The 24,190-nt window shown below is 39.5% G+C and overlaps 2 protein-coding genes and 1 long non-coding RNA gene across 3 annotated transcripts; 1 reads left to right on the top strand and 2 right to left on the bottom strand.

Annotated features, from left to right (window-relative positions):
• Nucleotides 1–10,488: 10,488 nt before the first annotated feature.
• Nucleotides 10,489–11,302, bottom strand: LOC125383219. The gene is made up of 2 exons (XR_007222709.1): nucleotides 10,801–11,302; nucleotides 10,489–10,531 (listed from the first exon to the last, which is right to left on the bottom strand). It is a non-coding gene; the product is annotated as an uncharacterized LOC125383219 (long non-coding RNA).
• A 1,379-nt stretch (nucleotides 11,303–12,681) lies between these two features.
• LOC125383245 (sporozoite surface protein 2-like) lies at nucleotides 12,682–14,355 on the bottom strand. The gene is made up of 2 exons (XM_048401567.1): nucleotides 14,285–14,355; nucleotides 12,682–13,021 (listed from the first exon to the last, which is right to left on the bottom strand). Exons 1-2 carry the CDS (start codon nucleotides 14,353–14,355, stop codon nucleotides 12,682–12,684), a joined length of 411 nt encoding a protein of 136 aa, XP_048257524.1.
• Nucleotides 14,356–15,139: 784 nt separating this feature from the next.
• On the top strand, nucleotides 15,140–21,670 carry LOC124118195 (selenoprotein K-like). The gene is made up of 6 exons (XM_046480312.1): nucleotides 15,140–15,293; nucleotides 16,561–16,645; nucleotides 16,871–16,889; nucleotides 17,839–17,891; nucleotides 19,415–19,467; nucleotides 20,196–21,670. The coding sequence occupies exons 1-6, from the start codon at nucleotides 15,275–15,277 to the stop codon at nucleotides 20,231–20,233; spliced, it is 267 nt and encodes an 88-aa protein (XP_046336268.1). The 5' UTR covers nucleotides 15,140–15,274; the 3' UTR covers nucleotides 20,234–21,670.
• Nucleotides 21,671–24,190: the final 2,520 nt, after the last annotated feature.

The following is a 24,190-nucleotide window of genomic DNA, read 5'->3' as shown; positions in this document are numbered from 1 at the left end:
CATGCACGGAAACAGTGTCGTGGACACCACAATTAATCACTGTGTTCATATGTTCATACTTCCTATTCAGTTGTTATACTCTGGGTAACATAATAACCACTCATAGTTATCACAATCCCATCTTCAGAGATCTTTACACTAGGGTATATATACATGTCTTCATAATCAATATATGGTTGGGTAGCAATGTGGTTAAAGCGTTTGCTTATCACAACACACTTTAAGACCAATGCTCGATGCCCCGCAAAGTGGGCTTGCTACACTGAGTGCCCATCGCCGGACTGATTACAGCTGGACTATCACCAGACTGAGTGAGTGTTTTACGTCGCTGTCGTCAATGGGATCAGCAGGCAGTTTCACATAGTGTACCCTTGTGAGGAATCGAACAAGGGGCTTCGGCGTCACGCTAGGCTACCCCACGCTCGATTATTTCTAGAAGCGGCGTAATATTTATATTACTCATTATAAATATACATGTGAGATTACATGCTGCGGGGGCGGTGGTTACGGCGCACGAACACACACACACACACACACACACACACACACACACACACACACACACACACACACACACACACACTAACATGCTGCGTGTGTAATTATGTGCGTACGTGAGTGCGGGTGGGCTTGTGGGTGTATGTGAGTGTACACTGAGCAATAATAACATGCATATTGTTCTATTTAATGTCATTCTGCCATCCTCTCCTTCGGATGGTATGCTTAGTATGTGTATATCGTGTAAGTTATTGCACGTTACTTCACTGTAGGACCCGTGAAGCGGCGGGTTAGAATAGGTCTTCAGCAACCCATGCTTGCCGTAAAAGGAGTCTGTGTTTGTCGTAAAAGGCGACTAACGGTGTCGGGTGGTCAGGCTCGCTGACATGGTTGATGTATGCCATCTATCCCAATTGCTTGGATCACTGCTCATGATATCGACCACTGGATTGTCTGGTCCAGACTCGATTATTTACAGACCGCCGTCATGTAGCTGAAATATTGCTGAGTGCGGCGTAAAACAATAAACCAATCGCGATTACATCAAGACTTTACTTATTAAAGACATCCTTCCTTGACAAGGTAGTTAACTGGTTATAAAAGTCCAGTTTCCTCCCTTGCCGAACAAGGTTTACTCGGGAAGGTGATTAAAGGTGACCGTGATATCTACAGGCACATTTAGCAATTATTCAGGTCTTTCCCACTGTAAGACTTTTAGACCCTAAAACGCGTCAAAATTATGTGACAAGGGAAGTGGTTAGGTTTGTGTTTAGGATCTAAACTCATTTTATTAGTGTGTAGGTGACAGTTTGAATACATTTCAGTGTTCTTTCTGCACCACTGGACCAATTTTACTGTGGAGAAAGCAGGCGACTTTCCCATTATCCCATTAATGCAGAGCGTCAGGCAGGTATGACAGGAAGTACCATCGTGAAACGTCTTTTCCTATGACACGGTCAGCGATCGAAGCACTGTCCTTCCGCTCTCTGAACAGATGTTCAGGGTGTTCTGTTGCCCAATGAAGCCAGTGACCACACGTGCAACGTGGGGGCGTTCATTGTCCTACTGAACAAGTGATGTGACGTCCAGGGGTCTGAAGGAAGGACGGATAACATCGTCACGGCGCCGCACACCTGTCAAATTGCCATCGATGGCCACTATAGGGGTCCTGTGATGTGTAATAGGCTCCCAATACCTTATGCAAAACGCTAAACACACGCCTCAGAGTAAGGTTTCATCCGATGTCGATAAACATAGATATAGTTATATTACCGACGTGACGTTGCTCGTGGAGATCCAGAACGTGGTTGGTGTCTGGTTTTGCGAGTCTGATTGACTGTATGGTGTTACGATGAACATCAAAACGGTTTCGGTTTCAAGTATTCCAATTGCACGCAAACGCTCATTTTCAGATAGGCGTGGCATAACGTTTAATGTTTCACCGTCAACAAAGAAGCGTTTCACAGTAAATATACTTAAACAATTTACTATGCGTTTGAATTTACTTGGTCCAACGTGTACTGTAAATGTGTGACGAATTTCCTACTCGTGGGGTTTTATTCATGGAAAGACTGGGATGCAGTGCAATAATGGGTAATTGTGACAAAAGATTTGTACATGTGATTAGCACGCATGATTTGAAAAATCCAAGGCAATCATATTTTAGTTGTACACGTGGATTTTCCCCCCGCTAGAACAGAATACTCAAGAGAATAATTCAGAATTCAATAAAATAACTGTTAATGCACATTAAACATAATTCAAACTTTTATCAAATAATTCAATCTTCATTCAAAACTCACTCAACACCTGTAATTATAAGAAAGGACATTTGTCCGACGAGGTGTGTGCTGGACAGGCAGTGCTATAGAGGGTTGTCATGTGACCTGTTTCTACAACAGGTGTATGTCTCAGCGACCAAGATGTACAGGCCAGACCACAGGTAAAAGCCCGACCATTTGATATTTGGGGGGTTGAGATTTTGTTTTCAGCTTCAGCTGCAAAACCAGCCCCTGCCCCAAGAATATCAACGTTCAGGCCCACAGGTAGGCTCTGCAAGTCACCATCAGCTTGCAACTTGCATGAAATGCATAGTGAAAGTTCGTGACATAATCTATAATTAATGACAATTATTTCAGTGAAAAATATAGCGTGTGACGCATGTAACGGCAAATCGTATAAATGACCTGGGGCTGGGATTTTATAAACCGTTACAAGCGCTGTCATGGAATGCGTTCATTTAATCTTATGCCCTTTTCCATGTATATCGATACATTACACAATATCAAATTATCGGACCTTAAGTGATGCATAAAAAACATCCTCAAGTTGGATGTAGAGACAGATATTATCCGTTTAACCCACCATTGCGTGCCTTTTTGTTACTGCGTCCATATAAGTGCTAGATGTCAGACAATGCACAGCAGTACTCATGCATTGCTGAGAAATAGGCCAGTGTTGGGCTGTACAAAAAACGGTTTGTCATCCCGTGAGCAGTTTTAATGACATCATGCACAGAAGTTCACTTTCATTGACCCAGTTTCTTTGGATATGTCGAAAATGCAGTACAAGTAGATTATGTGAATGTCAAAGGTCATGACAAGAGCAAAAATAAAATGTTCAAATAAAAGTAAGGCGTACTGAAGCGCAGGCGATACATGGGTCTAAACGGCATCTGTCAGCATTGCATCGGAGACGCGGGAGCACATTGCTGGAACAGCGCATGGCAGTCGTTCATTCCCTATAGCAAATAATTACAGAGGACATGACGAACATGTACAAGTTTACTAAAGACAGTGCACATGAAATAAGATCAAATGAATGCATACCATGCGCGTGTAACGGTTCATAAAGTAAGAACATCCCTGTGTCTGCTGACATAGGAAACAGAGAAGTTAAATGTCATCGTAGACAAATACGTTTATGTGTCACAAGTCCATCATGAAACATTTTAACTCTCGGGGTAGATGTATTGTATCCATACAAAGCAGAGAGAGAGATTATAAATAGAATATTACCTACATTGAAATACAGCACTACAGCACTACAGTGTTCATGCTATGATGAGCCGCGACGCCAATTGCCATTTCTTGCAAACTAAACAGCGGCTTTCATAAAATGAATAATATAGACCAACTATGTTGGTTATTGAAAACAAACTGCATGCAATATACTCTTGCTTCAACACTACAACAACTGTTCAAGAGAAGAATCCTTCTCATTTAGTACATTGCGATTTGTATGAATGTTAGCGTGGGGTTGTTCATGGGGAGTGGGGTGGCTGAGTGTGGCGTGTATGGGTTTGTGTGTGCTGGGCTGTTTTTGGCAATGTTATTGTTATTGCTGTTATTATTGCTGTTGTTGTTGTTGTTGTTATTGTTATCATTGTTATTGATATTATCATCATATGAAAGGGTAAAATGTACTTCTGATAATATATATTTCTACGATGTGTAAAACTATTACAACAGATTTCAGCTAAAAGCAATGTCATCTGATGAAGTGAACGTGTATAGGGGACAGTTCAACAAACATCGGTTATGACGCACTGGACATTTCAACAAACATCGGTTATGACACACTGGACAGTTCAACAAACATCGGTTATGACACACTGGACAGTTCAACAAACATCGATTATGACACACTGGACAGTTCAACAAACATCGGTTATGACACACTGGACAGTTCAACAAACATCGATTATGACACACTGGACAGTTCAACAAACATCGGTTGTGCCACACTGGACACTTCAACAAAACATCGGTTATGACACACTGGACAGTTCAACAAACATCGGTAATGAAACACTGGACAGTTCAACAAACATCGATTATGACACACTCGACAGTTCAACAAACATCGGTTATGACACACTGGACAGTTCAACAAACATCGGTTATGACACACTGGACACTTCAACAAAACATCGGTTATGACATACTGGACAATTCAACAACTGGTGTGTTTTTTCATTTCCGTGAGTACTTTAAGTGCTCACTTTAAATCAGGGCCGCCTGCCTTATGGATGTCCAATATTCACATTGAATCTTCGACATTCAGAAAGTAGTGAAGCGGAATATCATTGAGGGAATCACTATTTATATGTAAGATCATCTCCAAACCAGTGACCCAGTAATGTTCGAGCTGCAAGACAATGGCAAGATCCAGGCAGGTTATATTACCCAACATTTTGGTTGGCGACTCTCAGTCAAAAGGCGGGAATTTATTTAATGCCGCTCAGGATATGTCAGTTGTATCAGTATGGAATCCTAGAAGGGACATTATCGCGTTGTCGCATTGTCGCCCTTTGGTAAAATAAAATAAAATATTTTTCAAAGCGCGACAACTGGCCAAAATGTCGCATTGTCGCGCTTTGGTTGATTTTGACCCTTTTTGCTTGTTTTTGTGAGGATGGCAGTGCGACAATGCGACAACGCAGCTTGTAAAGAAAAGTCCGAAGTAAGGCAGGCCACAGGCGTTTGCCACCATGGATGCAGGTATGGTGCTGACAAACCAAGAATCTAAGATTCGAACCACGATCGCAGGTTTCTGAGACATATGACGGGGACATATGACGTCCTAGATGAATATGCTGCCCTTGTTGTCTTACTGTTAGGTTATAGCACCTAGTTAGTTTGTGAACACCCAGTAACTAGTTTATACCAGCTTCCGCTTTCCCAGCTCTCTACACAAGCTATGCACTGTCCCTTGTTCCTCAACACCGACCGATCCTAGTTATTTGTATATATTTACTTCTTCTTCTTCTTTTTTCTCTTCTTCTTATTTTTATTGTTGTTCTTGTTCTTCTTCTTCCAGTTATTTTCCATTCTTCTTCTTATTATTATTATTAGTAGTATTAGTAGTAGTAGTAGTAGTATTAGTAGTAGTAGTAGTAGTAGTAGTAGTAGTTGTAGTAGTAGTAGTAGATGTAGTAGTAGTTATTGTTGTTGTTCTTGTAATTCTTGTTCGGTGATTCTTTAACTCGGGAATGGCTGCCAGGTTTTGAAGACATTGGGAGGAGCGCCATTGTTTTCATGTTGTATAAATGTGGATTGTGGTTAGTATGTTTGGATAATCAATCGTAAAATTAAAATTCGACTAACCTAGCTACCAATTTGGTTTGAAAAGTACTGAGAAACAACATTTTTAGTTTTGTGTGGCCTTCGCTTACGAACTAGTTATAAGATCAGTCCCCAGTACAGCTATATGACAAATAATATGTCATACTGACATTGCGAAAAACTTCTTCCTTCGCATAAAGAACATCCTTTTTGCAATTTTATCATTCAATGTCCTCTGACAAGTCATACGTGTTATCACTGATAACAAAAGGCTAATGCGCGTTCGGGAATAATTGAAATAACTCAGCTGTTTCATATGCGGAAAGAAATCGTGAAAATTCTGTTCCTTCTATTTGGCGTGGCGTGTTTCCAAATTTACGACCACGCTCTTACACGACGATAGGGACAGTAGAGATGTCATTACGCAAGAGCAGAGACATTTATAGTGTCAGATATTTTTTTTAATTCATATCCGTCTGTGCTTACTTGCATAAGCCTTCTGTGTTATTCCATGTCATAACACACTGTTGTGTAAATTCAGCCGTAGCCCCACCTCTACATGTAAGAAAATTGTTCAGCGGCACGAGAGTGAACCGTTTCATCGTGTTGAAAGATTATGACTGCAATGTATATATAATTACACAACACGTATTGTTCTCCTTCACGTTTCAGCTTTATCTTCAGGGAGGAGAACAATCAGTGTCGTGCAATTATTTTGTGAAATTCTTTACATAGGTGCTTCTGTACACCTGTGTATCTCACCACTTTAGATAGACAGACAGACAGACAGACAGACAGATAGATAGATAGATAGATAGATAGATAGATAGATAGGCATAACTGCATCTACACTATCGTTTAGTCGCCTACAAGGATGTCACGACATCCTCAGCAAATTCACACATTTACGGGTAGTCGTCGAGCGCACTTTCCCAGAATGTCTTATTCCCAGAAGGAAGCTCAAGTACATTAACGTACCCTTTTTAACGTCACTGTGGCTGGGAGTCATAGCACTGGCGCCGTATGCAGGAAGTCCATTGTGATCTACGTGCTACGGTCAAGTGCTACTTTAGGTCCTTCAGCCTTTGGGGGTATAACTCAATAGCTTCCTTTAAATTGCTTATACAAACCTCCATAAACCTCATCTTGTGGGGCGGTTAAGGCTAAAATTGTGCACTTTGGGTTAAAAGCACCAAACTTGGCACACTTATACAATGAACCATTCTGAACATTTTCAGATCCACCTCGGCAGAGCCCCCTGGTGGTAGAAAATCCAAGATGGCCGTCAACATGGCTGAACTCTCTTATGATATCAATATATACTCAAAATATCATACTTATCTGATCCATTTATACACATATCCATACTAATGCATGCGGAATGAATTGCAGCAGAGCTGTATATAATTCAAATATAGTTTGCAGCGCCCCCTGGTGGTAGAAAATCCAAGATGGCCGCCAGCATGGCTGAAATCTCTAATGATATCAATCTATACTCAACACAACATAGTTTTCTGGCCAATTTATACAAATTATCATTGTAATGTATTTAGGAGTAATCACAACAATCCTGTATATAATTCAAACCTAGTATGCAGCACCCTCTGATGGTGATGAAAGTCCAAGATGGCCGCCGACATGGTTGAAATCTCTAATGACTTCAGCCTATACTCATTTATCATAATTATCTGGTCAATTCATTCAATTTATCACAGTATCTTTTTCAGGATCAATTGCAACAATGCTTTATATAATTCAAATCTGGTAAGCAGCGCCCCCCGGTGATGACGAAAATACAAGATGGCCTCCAATATGTTTTAATTTTTAGGAATTGTCTATTTCTACAGCAGATATAGATATCATTTGATACCTTTGGACTAAAGATAAGTTGATAAGTTTTGATATGATGAAACATTTTTAAATGACATTGTATCAATTAATATGTATTGTCTATGATCTATTCTCGGCATATTATTTCATAAATGGTCTACTGAGAGATGTTCCACCTAGTTTATATCAGACACCCAAAAATCACTCATCTGGGAATGGATTAATATCTTAAAAACAGGGATTTATGTAATAGTATTATTGACATCATTGCCATGAACCTATGACATTAACTTACTTCCTACTTAAGCAGGACCAGGAATATCGGTTAAGTGTATGTGTTTACGGTTCTATAATTCACTTACCGTGAACACTTTCCTTCAAAGTATCACATAGCACTGTACTCAAGACAGGCAGTGTAAAGTTTACAAAGGTTTGCAAGACTTCTTACAGGTGTAGTGTTAGTTTATAACACTTCTTTGTGCTTGACCAAGTGTTGTCAACTTAGGTATTTATATATTACTGCATGTCCTCTCCCGACCCCTAACTACAGGATTCTGTAGTGTGGGACGTTTGTCAAGCAGCTGTCCCCAAATATGCATCGGTGCTGTCTCAGAGCTGCCTCTTTGGGTTGAAATGTCAATTGTCTGAGATATTCATGAACAGAGATTTTGCCTTTCATTGACCTTCCAAATTAACCAGTGAGAACGACAAACGGTTCAAGAATCTGCATTGTGTTGTCAGGGATATCTGCTGATGATGGGAAATCATTGATGACTTCAGGAAATACTTGACACGTATCCCAAGCATATGAACCGGTGAAGGCGCGAAATAGTACAATGTCTTTGTCTTTACCTCTAGAAGAAAACTCTCGGCTGCTTCAGTCAATTCCAACTGCACCTCCATCTCCTTTCATACGGCTATATTCGATAACAATATTCGAGGTACAGCGGTGCTCGTGCTCTACTGTAAGAGGGGCATATCTGTGAAATGCAAGCCATTAATATGACAGGTGATGCTGCAAACTTTGGGAAATCTACTTTTTGAATTGCACCCACCAGGCACAATATGCAAAGTTCTTGTTCAAGGACAAGGGGCCAGTAGTGAAACGGGCTGAGCAGCTTACTTCGGTGCACACCAGTTTCTGAAAGGATCTTCTGTGTTCGCTTCTGTTTCCTTATATCGCACATATGCCTGATGTTGTAGATGGGTACACATGAGGAAGGAATCAGCAAATCTGCCAGAGGCAATTCCAACAGCACACAATGCAGTTTTCCATCTACTTCCTTCGGGACAGTTGCTGACAGTCCTGAAAGCAACTATTTCTATATGCAAATCTACCAAATTATAATTCAGGACAGTTCCACTGGATTGTTTTAGCAATTGTGTTTAGTGGTACACCCAAGGCAAGCACATGCATTTGACCAGGATTAAAATGCCCAATACCCTTTTTTACCACATTAATTGAATGCTGTATCATAGCAACATTGGCATATGGGCATTGTGTTAACACTGTCTACATCCCGGGTGAAAGGTCATTTTCATTGAGAAACATAATTACCCATCTTGCGAAAACAGGATGGGGGTACATTAGTATATACTGTGGGCTGTTTGGAAATGGTTTTCCTTGTGTGTGTGTGTGTGTGTGTGTTTTCTTCAGCCAAAAGAACAACATGTGATGTTGTACTGACATGTTCCTCCCTCTTCAGCTGTTGAACGCTGCTGCAATAGTGAAATGCTGGTACCATGAAGTGGATATGTTGCTGTTGTAGAGCAGGGATTATATCAACTTTTGAGAATGTTGGTGGGTATACCACACCTTCGTCTTCATAAACACCACAAACTGTGCTATATCTGTTCAAATACACCATATTTTGAATTAAATAATATTGTTTAATACCAAGTAAACTGAGACTTGTATTTCTCGGTCTCAGTGGTGTCTTTGTGTTGATGAGCTGGTGCACCGGGATTTCACGCTTTGAAGACAAGAACTGGTTTTTAGGTCCAAGCCATTTGCTGTATATATGGTGTATATATGTTTATAACGAACTACGGTTACAACAAACTAAAATTAGTGGTCCCTTTGAGTTCGTTATAACCGTAGTTTACTGTAGTTTGGAATACTTGAAGAATATATTTTCATACCTGGTTCTACTAATTTCATACTGCCTAGAGCTTTCAAAGAAGCAGGTACATATGGCAATCAGAAGGAAATGTTCCTCTGAATGTTTGTTTCAACCTTAAATGACGTCTGTGTATAAGTGTTGCTCGTTTAGTTAGCCTTAATGATTCAGAATCAAAATGGCATGTTTCAGTGCTGGTCCAATATCTGTATCACATTCCCATTTCAGTTACAGAATTTTAACCAAGTTCATGCAGTCCAATATATTCCCCAGATCTGCCTTACGGAATACAGATCTTGCTTCAAATGAATGAATTTTAGAATCAAAAGCTTATACATTCAGTAAAGCATTACTTGGAATTGTTTTAAAGCCAGATTTGATTGAAATGATTGCAATGAGCAAATGATACTGATATTGTGGACATTTGACATTTTTTGAAGATTAAGTCATTTGAGCGGCCATCTTGGATTTTCTTCGCCACCAGTGGGCGCTGCATATTAGATTTGAATTATATACATCATTGACGCAATTAATTTTATATAAATGACTAAAATTGACAAAATAATGATGATATATTGAATATAAATTGACGTCATAAAAGATTTTAACCATTTTGACGGACATCTTGGATTTTCTGCCACCAGGTGGCGCTGCTGAGGTAGAACCATATCCAGAAATGTTCGGAATGTTTCAATGTATAAGTGTGCCAAGTTTGGTGCTTTTAACCCAAAGTGCACAATTTTGACTAAAAACCGCCCCGATAATCCATGAATGTGATCTCAAAAGGTCCATTCACTTCGTAAAACATAAATGATCTAATCACACAACGCTTCAACGTACTAGCATGCCGTTTCTTTTCTATTAACATGATGTACATAATATCTCGTTGCTCTTTCATAAGGAAATTCGTGTGCACTTCTTCATCATGTAACCGATTTTAGTGTGGAGGCAACATCAAAAGTCCAAGACACTGGTTACGGGGTGAGAACGTTTTATTCCCGGTCAATTAAACACACCCTGAAACAATATACCATTCAATATATACAGCGTCATACAATATACCTGAGGCTTAAAAACAGTCCATTACACAAATTAGGTGAAACATAAATGACAGATCGTATGACAATACAACAAGGGGAGATAACTCCTTGATTAACTCATATCTTCAAAATATCTTCAAATTAAATATGACACAGACGTCTTAATGCAATACGCATATCAAATAGAATAGATGTGATACTCAGTATCACATAAACATACGGGATGCAAAATAGCATAGTTCCTACCCGGTGTATGGCACTAGGGTGCACAGGACGTTCACCAAGCTCCGCCAAGCCAGATATACCAAGCGTACCTAAAATCCGTGTAAACAATATGCAACATTAATTCTACAGTAACTATAAATCAACATAGCTATTATCATTATCAACACCTGGAACACATCAAAACAACTTAGGCTAAAATCACATTCGTACTTACATTCACATATACACTATTCTTCCTCTCATATATGAAATCAGTCAATCAAACACTCAAACATGCAACAATTCACTCATAGGGAAAATATAATTACCTGAATGAATTATATGAGTTATTTGATAGTTATTTGTATTGATTCTATACTCTGAAATGCACTAGAACCTGACTGAAGTGTTATTTACATTTAGGTTAGATTTACCATTATTAAGGTTGAATTTACTTGTTTTATTTATATCCACACAATACAAATATAACATATAAAGTGTACACACTTATAAACCAATGTAAGAGATTAAACTAACCTGTGAGGTATTTGCATTTGTTTATGACTCCATGGTATTACAATCCTGATGGTGCAAAGAGTGACTGTGAAGTGCAGCTTTGAATTAGGAAAGAGGGCAAGAGTTTGAATGATTCAATCGGTGTTCATTAAATCAGGCCACGTAATAATGTGGTAGCCCTACCTATCTACCCTTAATCATATTAGAATGAAACTCACTATAGAGCTAATAATAGACTCAACCTTCTGTGTCCTTATAATTATAGCCTGTATCAAAAATGACCAAACCTGTTGATAGAAAAAAATACATTCATTAGTTAAAATCGGAAATAATACACCTGCAATTCATAATGCAATTGTCATTATACAAATATCAATGCAACACTTAAATGACTTAAAACTAATATTTACATAACTATATAATACAATAATAAGTATCTGCCACAATCATAATAGGGGCGGTGGAGTAGCCTAGTGGTTAGAGCGTTGACTAGTCCGTGCGAAGATCCGGGTTCGAATTCCCACATAGTGACCTCGATGTGGCTACCACAGCTAAAGCAGTGTACAACCAATCTCACTTACAGGCTTTGTTTGTTTGATTGTTTGTTTGTTTGTTTGTTTAACGCCGCTCTCAGCAGTATTCCAGCTATATGACGGCGGTCTGTATATAAACGAGTCTGAACCAGACAATCGAGTGATTTGACATCATGAGCATCGATCCACGCAGGTGGGATACGCTGCTATGCATCAACCAAGTCAGCGGGCCTGACCACCCGATCCCGTTTGTCGCCTCTCACGACACGCATAGTCGCCTTTAACGGCAAGCATGGGTTGCTGAAGACCTATTCTACCCCAGATCTGCACGGGTCTCACTTACAGGTACTCACATCTTTTGATTCACGTACAGGTTTCAACTTTCTATAGTAGTGATGAGTTTCGTTACCGCTACTGGTAGATAACTGCCCCGCCCCGCGTGTTGCAAACTTGAGAAATGTCACGTGACTTGATCCAAGATGTGTGACAGTCGAATTGCTTAAATAACGAACTGCGGTTATAACGAACTAAAATTCGTGGCCCTTTGGACTTCGTTATAACCGTAGTTCACTGTATGTACACGATGTGCCACTTTGTTTTGTTGTCGTAGTGAGCAATATTCCAGCTATATTACGGCGATCTGTAAATAATCCGGACAAGATAATCCGGTGATTGATATTATGCAACGACCAACCCGTTGGGTTATGATGGCACGCAATCTACCAAGTCATCGAGCCTGTCCACCCGATTAGTTCATTCACCTCGATTAGTTCATTCACCTCGTACCACAAGCATGGGTTGCTGAAGGACCAATTGTAACCAGGAATTCCCACGAAGCCCTTGTATGCGTAGGGGTGGTGGGGTAGCCTAGTGGTTAAAGCGTCGGTATCACTGGGTCGTGTCGGGCAGTCGGTATCACTGGGTCGTGTCGGGGAGTCGGTTTTACTGGTCGTGTCGGGGAGTCGGTATCACTTGGTCGTGTCGGGCAGTCGGTATCACTTGGTCGTGTCGGGCAGTCGGTATCACTGGGTCGTGTCGGGCAGTCGGTATCACTGGGTCGTGTCGGGGAGTCGGTATCACTGGGTCGTGTCGGGCAGTCGGTATCACTGGGTCGTGTCTGGGAGTCGGTTTCACTGGGTCGTGTCGGGCAGTCGGTATCACTGGGTCGTGTCGGGCAGTCGGTATCACTGGGTCGTGTCGGGCAGTCGGTATCACTGGGTCGTGTCGGGAGTCGGTATCACTGGGTCGTGTCGGGAGTCGGTATCACTGGGTCGTGTCGGGGAGTCGGTATCACTGGGTCGTGTCGGGAGTCGATATCATTGGTCGTGTCGGGGAGTTGATATCACCAGTCGTGTCGGGGAGTCGGTATCACTGGGTCGTGTCGGGAGTCGGTATCACCGGGTCGTGTCGGGGAGTCGGTTTTACTGGTCGTGTCGGGGAGTCGGTTTTACTGGTCGTGTCAGGGAGTCCTATAACAAGGGGAGACATAGACTGACATTCAGCCTCTCAAAAGGAGAATTTGTCTTTTAATATAAAACTTCTTTTTTTAAATTGAATAGAAACGAGTCCAGTGAATGTCTCTATTTTCAGGAATCTATACTTGACAAAGGTTATAAACATGACGGGGAGTTTTCTACATTATTTACTTGGGGTCAGGACGAGAGGCCAGTGAAGACGAAACGCCCTGCACATTTGCTATGGGATGCCATGTGGACACAGCAGATATCACCATAATCAAAACACAATAGGTGTCAAATTAAAAACGTGCACATTATAAACCTTCACGGTTTATTTGCTACTGATTCATAAACACGTGCTCGTGATATTGTCGGAACCGTACAATCGACGCTGCTTTAAGCATCGATATCTTATAAATATGGAAAGAAGTTTGTGGCTTTTATGTCCATACAAAGTCCACAATACGGTTACAAACAGGGTACATAAAAACTACAATACGTGTTAGGCCACACATAAACATTTTGTTTCTCATAACTTTTTTTAAATGGGTAGCTGTGGGTAGAAATTTAAGTAAATTGTTATATTTCCGTTTTTCTAACGACTCGCTCCAACCTAAATTCTCAATTGTAGTCGATGAACATAATGTTATAAACAATTATGGAGATTGTGTCCAAGTTGAACATGGGGTGAAATCATTTGCACGTGTGACGTCGCACTCAGCAATATTCCTGCTAAATGACGGCGGTATGAATATAATCGAGTCTGGACCACACAATCCAATGATTGATATCAGGAGCATGATCCACGCAATGGGGATACGATGACATGCATCAACCAAGTCAGCGAGCCTGACCCACCCGATCCCATTAGTCGCCTCTTACGACATCCATCGGTTGCTAAAAACCTATTCACTACAAGGATCTTCAAGGACCGGATTCATCGGTACATGTCTGAGCAGAGATGATCGAGTATCTCGACCTTGTCATCGGTGAGTCAAATTGTGAATTTCTTTTTCAGACCTGGTCAGATGCACTCCTGGACGACTGATGACATTGCAGACACTGGTGTTGGTGACTTCATTGTTATCCATTGCTATCCATTAATGCTAACCTATTGCCCTTGTACGTCACAGTCACGACTGACATGAACTCAAAAACGGAACTCTTTCAGTACCGATCAACAAATGTGTTATGTGATGCTGATGTCTATCCTAATGCTGAAGATATTTGTTATGAAATGAAATAAAGATGTTTACTTTTTTATTTAGAATTTGACCATTTTTTAGTGGCCATTTTGACTTTTTGTGTGACCATTTGGACTAATGTGTTTGTGGTCAATTTGAATAATGCGTTTTGTGGTCATGTGACGTGCGGCCAGTTTTCTAAGAAATTTTTAAGAATACGTAGCTTTAATATATATGTATATTTGTATTTGTTTCATATAGTTCTAACCAACATATGGTAACGGAAGTCCTATTTTAGAGTGGAGGGTGGATGGAGACAAGAAACTTTTTTGTCACGTAGCCTTAAAATAAAAGTTAAATAAATCCTAACAACACATTCCCATGCGTTCCAGTCTACCACAGTCCTTATGCAACACTTCAAGCTATGCAGATTTTGGAGACAACACACGTGACACTTGACAAAAAACAATTAACAGAAGAAGAGTTAATAAATAAACAAAATATGGGGATTTAAAAATATTCTTATTTTAGACAGTTTTGAAGAAAAGGAAATAAGATCGACACCTTCAGACTCTTTACAGCAAATAGGCCCCCGTTCGCAGAGCTCTCTCAACCCTTGTGTGACGAAGGTGTCACGCGCTGTGAAGCAGCTGGCGACCCATAAATCAAGGGAGACCATTCCCGTTCCCGTCGTCAGAGGGAGCGCTCACCACAGTTAAGACTGGTTTGTCTGCCCTGGAACTCTTGCGCTAATCGCCACACTACAATCAGCCGCTAGAAGAACAGAGTACCAGTCTAACCACAGTGACGAGAGATTTTACTCGGAATGGTGTACGTGTCGGAAGGTAACGATGAATTGGCGTTATTTAAAATAACAAGGGGTAGATACTTGATGTAACTATTTTATTCTTTTCACATTTATGTATTTTAGTAGTTGACACGTGTATATCGATTTTGCTCCTGCGAAAACGATTATAATTAACCTTCATCATAAAACGGCTTCGTCTTCTAATTTCGTTAGTCCAATGTCCTGGGGAGACTATTTAATTCCATTAAAGAAATATTTAACTGAAACCTAACTCAGAACAAACCGAATGGATCGTAAACTGTAAAGGATCCACAGTCCTAAGGATCGTAAAATTGGTGAAGGATTGTTTGAGGGGAAAGTCTTGAATTTTTAACTAAGTATCTCAGGTATGGACTTTCATAGAAACGGGTACCTAAGCCAACTGACCATAAAGGGTTGCTTGGTCAGAAAGAGATCCAAGTGCTAAAGACGGGGGGGGGGGTTAACTTACTCAAACACACCTAACCCTAAGGATTGAAAAGCCTATTATTGCTTTGTATAATCTGCATCTGGTAAACTGCAATGTTGCTGATTTGATTGAATAGTAAATTTATGTTATATTATGGTTTACTCATGATAAAGATCATGTCATGAATAATATATAGATTTATTAACATGAGCTGCCACATCTAAATTACCAGTATCCCTAATAATTTTCTCTATCTTTTGTTTAAAAACAATTAGCATGTTTAGTAAACAACCTTTTGAATTCCAACATCGTTTTTGCATGAGATTTGAAGTCACGCATCTTGCCTTTCGTGATGTCAGCATGATAGCAACTGAGACACAAATTTCCTTTGACTGTTCTCAGTGATTGTGTGACTAATAATAGTACAAATGTATCCTGTGCAAGTAACCAGTGTGCGAAACTACTTAACTAGAATATTTTTTAGTGGGCTATTAGTATTACTTTACACCAGAAACCACGATATGAATATGACCACAAGCTTGTGGCCTCCCTGCCTTTATCGGCATGAGCAGGCACACTATTTTGGTTGAGTGCCTGATGAAGGCAGGAGGATCGAAAGCTTGAGACTATGTATATTAGTGTATTTATTTGAAAACAAAAAGAAGATAAAGAAAAACACAACAGTTTGTTGCAGCTTCAACTTGAAGCCCCGATAAGCTTGTCATGCACTGCTCAATTGAAAACATAGAAAATCTTAGGTGTTTTCAAAATAATTGTGACAGATTCATGTTATTGGTGATTAGCATTGATTACATTCTGATAGATCAGCTCAACAATGTAACATTTTGTGTTGCAGGCCAAGTCCTTGACTCCAGGTCGCCATGGCGACTATCAGTCATCCCAGAATTGTTCTGGGGCTTCATCAATTTCGTTTTACTGTTGTAAGTAGTTGTGTTCCAATCAATTGAAACAATCATCATTTATCTGAAGTATTATCTGCTAGATATAGTAAATATTATATTGAGTGTGTGGGGATTATGGTGATACGGGTATATGATTGGCTTGGTCTACTGTGCAGGGTGTCAGAAAGAACCAAGTTTTAAAAAGAAGATATGTCCATCAATACTATCACTATTCACTAACAACCACCTCTCTTGTGTTTACAGCTTCCAGACCATGTATGATGTGAGTATCTTCATCTATCATGTTCATGGGAAAGTTCTTTCTGTCAAAATTGGATCAACATCCCCATGTCCTAAGTCTACAGTCCTTTTACTGTGTTTGGTATAAAAAAATTCAATTCCACTTGTCCACTAACACACATTTTGTGACGTAAAACAATCAGGCCAGTTTTACAGTTCCACACATGGCACTATCATTGTATCAATAACGTGTAGGCTGGAGATTGGTAGCAGATAGTTGTGGAGTGATTGATTGAAGAGTCAGTTAAGCAATCAACCTGAACAGTCAAGATAATCATTGATTGTCACTATACGAGAGTGGCTGAGAAGGTGACTCAGTATGATGAAATGTGTTGATGGAGTTGCATTATGTTTGAAAATAATCCCCCCTCCGAGGTCCACACATTCTGATGCTGATGCTGGAGTGGTGTAGAAGGCTTGCTTTATTAAATTTTGAGAGAGGTGCAATTCTGACAGTGCCAAATTTGGTGAATTACGGAGAAAGTTCCATGGGTTCAAAGCCACAGTGTCTTATTAACTCTTCATATCAGCTGAAAATGTCTCAGTGACCACTTCCCTGTTTCAGATGCATTGTCATATATTTTCATGAGGAAAAGGAATGCTGACTATGATCAAATGAAAATCAATTAGTTGATATTCGGGGAGGTTAAGGTCCCTTATTTTGGTGTTAATTGATGGATATAATTATCTTATGATCTATATCTACACTTTAATTTACTTCCAACTCATTTTTAGGAAAGAGGGTATCATAAGTTCACTATGTATATTTTTTTACTATATTATATTTTTTGTAGCATTTTGCCTTGGTGCCTTTGATTTTAAAAACAAAAACCTCACTGTCACTTTTCATAATGCAGCGTTAACAACAAACAAACAAACATAATGCATGAATAATCAACTGATGTGTTTACCATCATGACTGACTGTTTCAGCCCAACAAGACCAAGCATGGCAGTAGCCACACTTCTGACTACAGGCCTGGGGGGTGAGTTTTCCCGTTGGTATCCATGGGTTACTGCTCAGCATTAATATGACCATTTCAGTTCATAATTATATTTGTTGAATATTTAAACCATAAAGTCTAAATTAACTCCTCACTGCCCCAAATAACTATTAACTGTCCAACATGATAATGAGTTAAATGATATCTGTGTATATAAATGTTGTATTATTTCTGTATGGTGTTGTATGAAGATGAATGCTGTCTCTGTACAGTGTTTTTGACACAAAAAGCTGTATAAAGGTCAATGACTTGGATCCAAGAGAACATTATCCATCTTCCAGAGTCAAGGGTGTTAACCGACTATAAAAGTCCAGTTTCCGCCCTTGTCGAACTGATCGGAACTAGACTGGAATTTCCCGGCTCGATCGTAGCGCCACCAGTGGTCATTATGAGTTACCATATGTCCCTTCTACATCCCTTCTACTGACCAATCAAATTCCACCTGTAATATCACTTGCAATTGCTTCAAACAAAATGGTGACGCCCAGTCAAGACCATCTGATCGATATTCAGGATCTATATTGTAATAAGACGGGCCTTACCTGGCGAAGTGCATCAAATCACATGAAAAGATTTGCCAAATATCTGTCGACGCCCAGTTGGTGGTACACATGCTTTGCAAGGCCTTCAGTAGACCGATATCTGCACGTTTAATTTTATGAACCAGATGTCCAGTTTTTTACACAATTTTGATTGGACTATGCAGAGGCTCCTAAGTCCAACCAAACTGTATGACTGGAATTCCTGTCTAGTTTGGCAAGGGTGGAAACTGGACTTTTATAGTCAGTTAACGTCAGAACGACCTATCATCCAACCAATCAGAGCATCACTTACCAAATCATGAAAGTGACAGACATAATGTATTTTCTAATCATGCAACCTTGAAATATTTAACAGAGTGTATTCCGAATGACAGGTGTGGGTTTTATGATTATATCCATACAGTCTAGGCAATCTGTAAACCATTCTAGAATGTCCTTTTTATCAGTTTTAAAATCTTTAATCGAGAATACGTCAAAATATGTTTCGAAGCGTAGTCGCCAGTTTGAAACTAGTGTCGTAAAGCTCGAGAAAGCTGCCTTCTGCCTTATCAAGTCATTTTCTTTTTTCCCCATCAATCTGGTTCCCCAGAAAAAAATTGCCTTCAACTTTAACCTTAATGATGTCTCAGTGGGACAAGAAGAGTGCTCTGTGCACTAAACCCTCGTTCACATTCTGCTGATGAATATATATGATCTGGCCAATGAACGTCGCAACGAGAAAAGCACTTGACTAAGTCACAATAGTTCTTGACATGTGCTGATCAGAATTTGAATTATGACTTTTGATGTCTGTGCATTGTTTTATTTACTCGATACTGTAAGTCCTTACTACTCACTTTTCAATTCTGAAATTCCAAAAGTCTACTTAAACAACCATCTGTCAAAGAAATTTGATCAGTCTATGGCCGGTGACCGACGGCCATCTGAAACTGTGGTGTAGTGTTGTATGATGCTGTGTTTCAGACCCCCTGGTCCAGGTCCACGCAGGAGGATGGGAGGATTCAGGGGCGGACCAGGTATGATCCAGGGGAGATAATTCTCCGATTATGTCATGCAGTTAGCCATTCTGTGTGGTAAATGACATTCACTGATGCAGCCACATTGGTCTACATAGCATGTCTTGTTTTGTTCTAATAGTTGCTGCTGCTCTCATTGGTTGCCAGTTATTTGAACAATTTCTGTTTGAGATCTTCTGATTTGAAAATGCATTTCAATTTGCATAACTGTTTTTGTCTTGGTTTGCTTTCTTACATCACCAAGACTTTTGAAAATTGTCATTTAATGTAAAGAAGTAGATGAATTCACTAAATAACAATCATATTAGGATGTGGAAAATTGCTACATTCCCTTGGAAGATTAATTGTATTAGGTTTATTAGGCTTGTGTAGTTTTCAAAGTGACATTCACTTGTGTTTAAAACTATTTCAGTATTTGACATGTTAGTCAACATTTTGCCAACACCCATAAAGACCCTGGTTAGAAATTGTCTTCAGCAACCCATGCTTGATGTAAGAGGCGACTAACGTCATCGAATCCAATTGCACACAAAACCCTGTAGGTCAGTGCTTGTGGTGTCAATCACTGGAAAGTCTGGTCCATAATTGATTATTTACAGACCACTGTCATATAGCTCAAATACTGCTGAGTGTGGCATTAAACAACAAACAAAAAACATATTCCAACAATAAAGCAATACCTCAGTATTACCATGTTCACCTCTACATGTTCTCTGCTTGTGTTTCAGGGGCGCCAAGTCCTCCGCCAATGGGAGGGGGAGGATGAGGAAGGTAAATGCCCTGTGATCAACACCGCTGCAGTCTGCTAGCTGGTGGGAAGATATCACTGGGCCTTACCCTCACATGGCCTGTCTCAAGCATGTTTTGCACATTAGATCCCTGACTAAACTGGAACTTCACCAACACTGAATACAAAGGGTCCAGTAAATTTGAATATTGGTGTGAATGTGAGGAAGTGAAGAGTAACTTCCCCTTATGTTCTTTGCTGATTAACTTTCATTTCTAAACATCCATTTGACAGGCCACGCCATCTAGTATTTAACAGTGGTTGCTATGGTAATAGCAATATTATGATGCGTTTTCTTGAAACTCAAAACTGGGTTGGAAAATGTTGATGTCACTGTTTGCTAGAGGCTTCATTTTGTACATTACTCATCAATTTGAACAATACACAAGAGACATGGAAGGCAATGTGTCTTTTATGTCAATTACTGAAATGAGGGAGAAAAATATAAAAAAAATATCAAAACCCTAATTTTGTTCATACAATAAATGTTCCATATTATGTTTTGTCAATTGTCTCGACAAAAACCTGTATATATGCTGTTCTTTTGTACATAATTACAAAGCTACCTACATGCCCAATACATGTTTCATCCTTGAGGGATTTTATTTATTCTATAATTAAACAGGGCTAGATATGGTCAACAGTCCCCATGTTGTGCAATTTAAAAGATCAGCCAATTTTAGTACAAAATCTAGTAAAATTATGAAAGACTAGATTGAAGTAAGTTTTGGAACTTTACAGTTTCATGATTGGTGTCTACTTGACTTTTTTGTGGTTTTAATTGTCAACAGATAGTGTTGTGAAAATGTAAACATTTTGCATTTAGGTCATGTTATTCCATGTTGTTGGAGTTGTTAACTACACGGTCTAACTGTTCTGTTGTTTTATCATAAGACTCAGGTAATACGATCATATATAAATCGTTTATAAGATGTGACACACCTACATGTCAAAGTGGCAGTCATACCACCTTGCTAAACTGCCCAATAGTTAAGGTATCATAAGGAAATTGCCCTTTTAAGGGATTTGGTACATGTAATAAGGACTAGTGGACTAAAAATGTTAGTGTCTACCGCAGCACTTGATGTCATGTTTCATCTTGTTGTGGAATACCTGAATCTCCAGTGAAAATTTAGCACAGGAATTTCCTTTGAGCACATAGATGTTGACTCCACACCTTGAAACCATGTGTTAACAAATCTTTATGACTTGCCATTAGTTAGATTTAAGTTTTTTTTTCTTTACTGGTTTCAAATCTTTAAGATTTTTTTATGAGAAAATGTCATGAAAATAAGTCATCCATGATAACTATTGTGAGTAAAGACCATTTATGTTATGGTAACAATGATTGGATCAGTTTGTATGCAATTGGTTGCAGCTGTGTAAAATGTGAAATAAAATCTAACATTTTTATGAGAAAATGTTGTGTTTATTCTTTGGATTGTTTACAATTTGATGCTACAGTTAAAAAGTGCATGATGTGAATAATTATACTTTTGCGTCATGTGTAAGGAAGTTTTTCCAATGGAATTCCATAGAAGAATAGATACCCGGTATGCATATCTCATCCTTGTCTCAAGAGATGACTATGAGGATTGGGTGGGTATAATATTTGACAGATTGTGTGACACTAATGATGGTGATTGTTCATATTTACACCCATTGATCAGGGTCTGATTTCATTACAACAGCCTCCGTTAATATACATATGTATATGGGTGGAATATTGCTGACTGAAATACAATTGTGTGTTTGTGGGATTTGTGTAAGACAGAATATTTATATGCATTAATTAGAGTGTATCATAATGCATGATTTTGTAAATATCTGTCCTCAGGTCATTATCTATTATGGACAACTATTTTATTATTGGATTCATGAAAACATGAAACACTTACTAAATTAATAAAAAGACCACACATTCTAGCAGACAGAAGCTGAACAGCTGTCAGAATTTTAATTCATCAACACAAATTTCCCCTCTCATCATACCCTCCCAGTCGGCCTAGACCATATATATAAACCACACGAGGTACATACTGATAAGAAACACTAAAATTCATTTTCAAGGTATTTTGAGTTGGGTTTTTAGCCTTATAGTCTCTCAATGCTTTATTAAAATCCAGCAAACTATTATATTTCCCAAACAAGGTTCATTTTTACAAATAAAATAAATTAAGTCTGTCGTGAATTAAAATACTTATGTGAACAAGTATATTGCATTTTACACAAGTACAAATTCAGGGCTTTTCGAGTAGTTTAATAGTGATTTTCAAGCCTTAAGGTTGACTAAAGGCTTTTAAAGAGAGACCATCAAATTCAATTAAAGCCCTCTCAAGCTTCTATGAACTTTGATATGAAACTAATCTTCTATAATAACCTCGCAGACGAGTTTCATCGTGTAGCGGCTCATAAACGCCAGTTCGACTGAACGTCCTGGAGCTCATTTGAAAGAACTCTGAAAGAAATCAGCTTCAACGTAATGAATATGACGACTAACCCGAGTGGAGGCAATGCCCCCATATTTCAGATTTATTGCAATGGAACTATTGATCGAGCACAGTCGATTACTAAATTCCGCTACGACAATAGAATATGATGTGTAGATAAACAATGGAACGAACCCACATGTTTCTGTCGCGCAAACAGCAGTCCATATACACAACCATGCAGATCCTTTCCCAGGTTCAATGGAGAAAGGTAGCACGAAGCCAGATTCTCTAGGTCAAAGGTGAATAAGTAGAGAACTTTTCACACCGCAGCGAATAGCCAATTTACAGATAAAGTCTCTCAAAAAAATAATTCAGTGGCTAATCTGTCAACAATCTTCTCAGCACGCGCGCCCGATAAATATATATTTTTGTAAGCGTGCGCACGTCTTAACTTGGATGAGAGCTAGCTGCATGCCTTGCTCTCTACAGCTTACTATTTTTGTCTGTGCCTTTCAGCCAATCCTCGGTAGTATAGTGGTCAGTATCCCCGCCTGTCACGCGGGAGACCCGGGTTCAATTCCCGGCCGGGGAGAACATCTTTTTAAGCTTAGATTTTTCAAGAACTATCCATCTGCCCCTTTTTTCAGATTGTTGTTCGTCAATGACACCAATGCCTGCTTTTATAATGGTTTTCTTGGTAATGGTTTACTCTCCATTTCTGGTGGGATTATGGAAATGTTAACAGTTAGGATGAAACAGTGGCAGCTCTGTGTCGCTCATAGATAAATTCACACCCAATAGAAATGATTATAAGCGTGTGCACGTCTTAACTTGGATGAGAGCTAGCTGCATGCCTTGCTCTCTACAGCTTACTATTTTTGTCTGTGCCTTTCAGCCAATCCTCGGTAGTATAGTGGTCAGTATCCCCGCCTGTCACGCGGGAGACCCGGGTTCAATTCCCGGCCGGGGAGAACATCTTTTTAAGCTTAGATTTTTCAAGAACTATCCATCTGCCCCTTTCTTCAGATTGTTGTTCGTCAATGACACCAATGCCTGCTTTTATAATGGTTTTCTTGGTAATGGTTTACTCTCCATTTCTGGTGGGATTATGGAAATGTTAACAGTTAGGATGAAACAGTGGCAGCTCTGTGTCGCTCATAGATAAATTCACACCCAATAGAAATGATTATAAGCGTGTGCACGTCTTAACTTGGATGAGAGCTAGCTGCATGCCTTGCTCTCTACAGCTTACTATTTTTGTCTGTGCCTTTCAGCCAATCCTCGGTAGTATAGTGGTCAGTATCCCCGCCTGTCACGCGGGAGACCCGGGTTCAATTCCCGGCCGGGGAGAACATCTTTTTAAGCTTAGATTTTTCAAGAACTATCCATCTGCCCCTTTCTTCAGATTGTTGTTCGTCAATGACACCAATGCCTGCTTTTATAATGGTTTTCTTGGTAATGGTTTACTCTCCATTTCTGGTGGGATTATGGAAATGTTAACAGT

Source organism: Haliotis rufescens, unplaced genomic scaffold (genome assembly GCF_023055435.1).
Source record: "Haliotis rufescens isolate VD_foot unplaced genomic scaffold, xgHalRufe1.0.p SCAF_22, whole genome shotgun sequence".
Classification (NCBI taxonomy): Eukaryota; Metazoa; Mollusca; class Gastropoda; order Lepetellida; family Haliotidae; genus Haliotis; species Haliotis rufescens.
The sequence above is the reverse complement of the archived record's forward strand: the minus strand, read 5'-3'. Positions and strand labels throughout refer to the sequence as shown.

Coding starts and splice junctions, on each gene's coding strand:
- LOC125383245 (XM_048401567.1), bottom strand. CDS start 14,355: ATGGATAACAATGAAGTCACCAACACCAGTGTCTGCAATGTCATCAGT. Junction 13,022..14,284: donor CCAGGAGTGCATCTGACCAG/GTCTGAAAAAGA, acceptor GACACGACCCAG/TGATACCGACTGCCCGACAC.
- LOC124118195 (XM_046480312.1), top strand. Junction 17,892..19,414: donor TCTGACTACAGGCCTGGGGG/GTGAGTTTTCCC, acceptor GCTGTGTTTCAG/ACCCCCTGGTCCAGGTCCAC. Junction 19,468..20,195: donor AGGATTCAGGGGCGGACCAG/GTATGATCCAGG, acceptor CTTGTGTTTCAG/GGGCGCCAAGTCCTCCGCCA.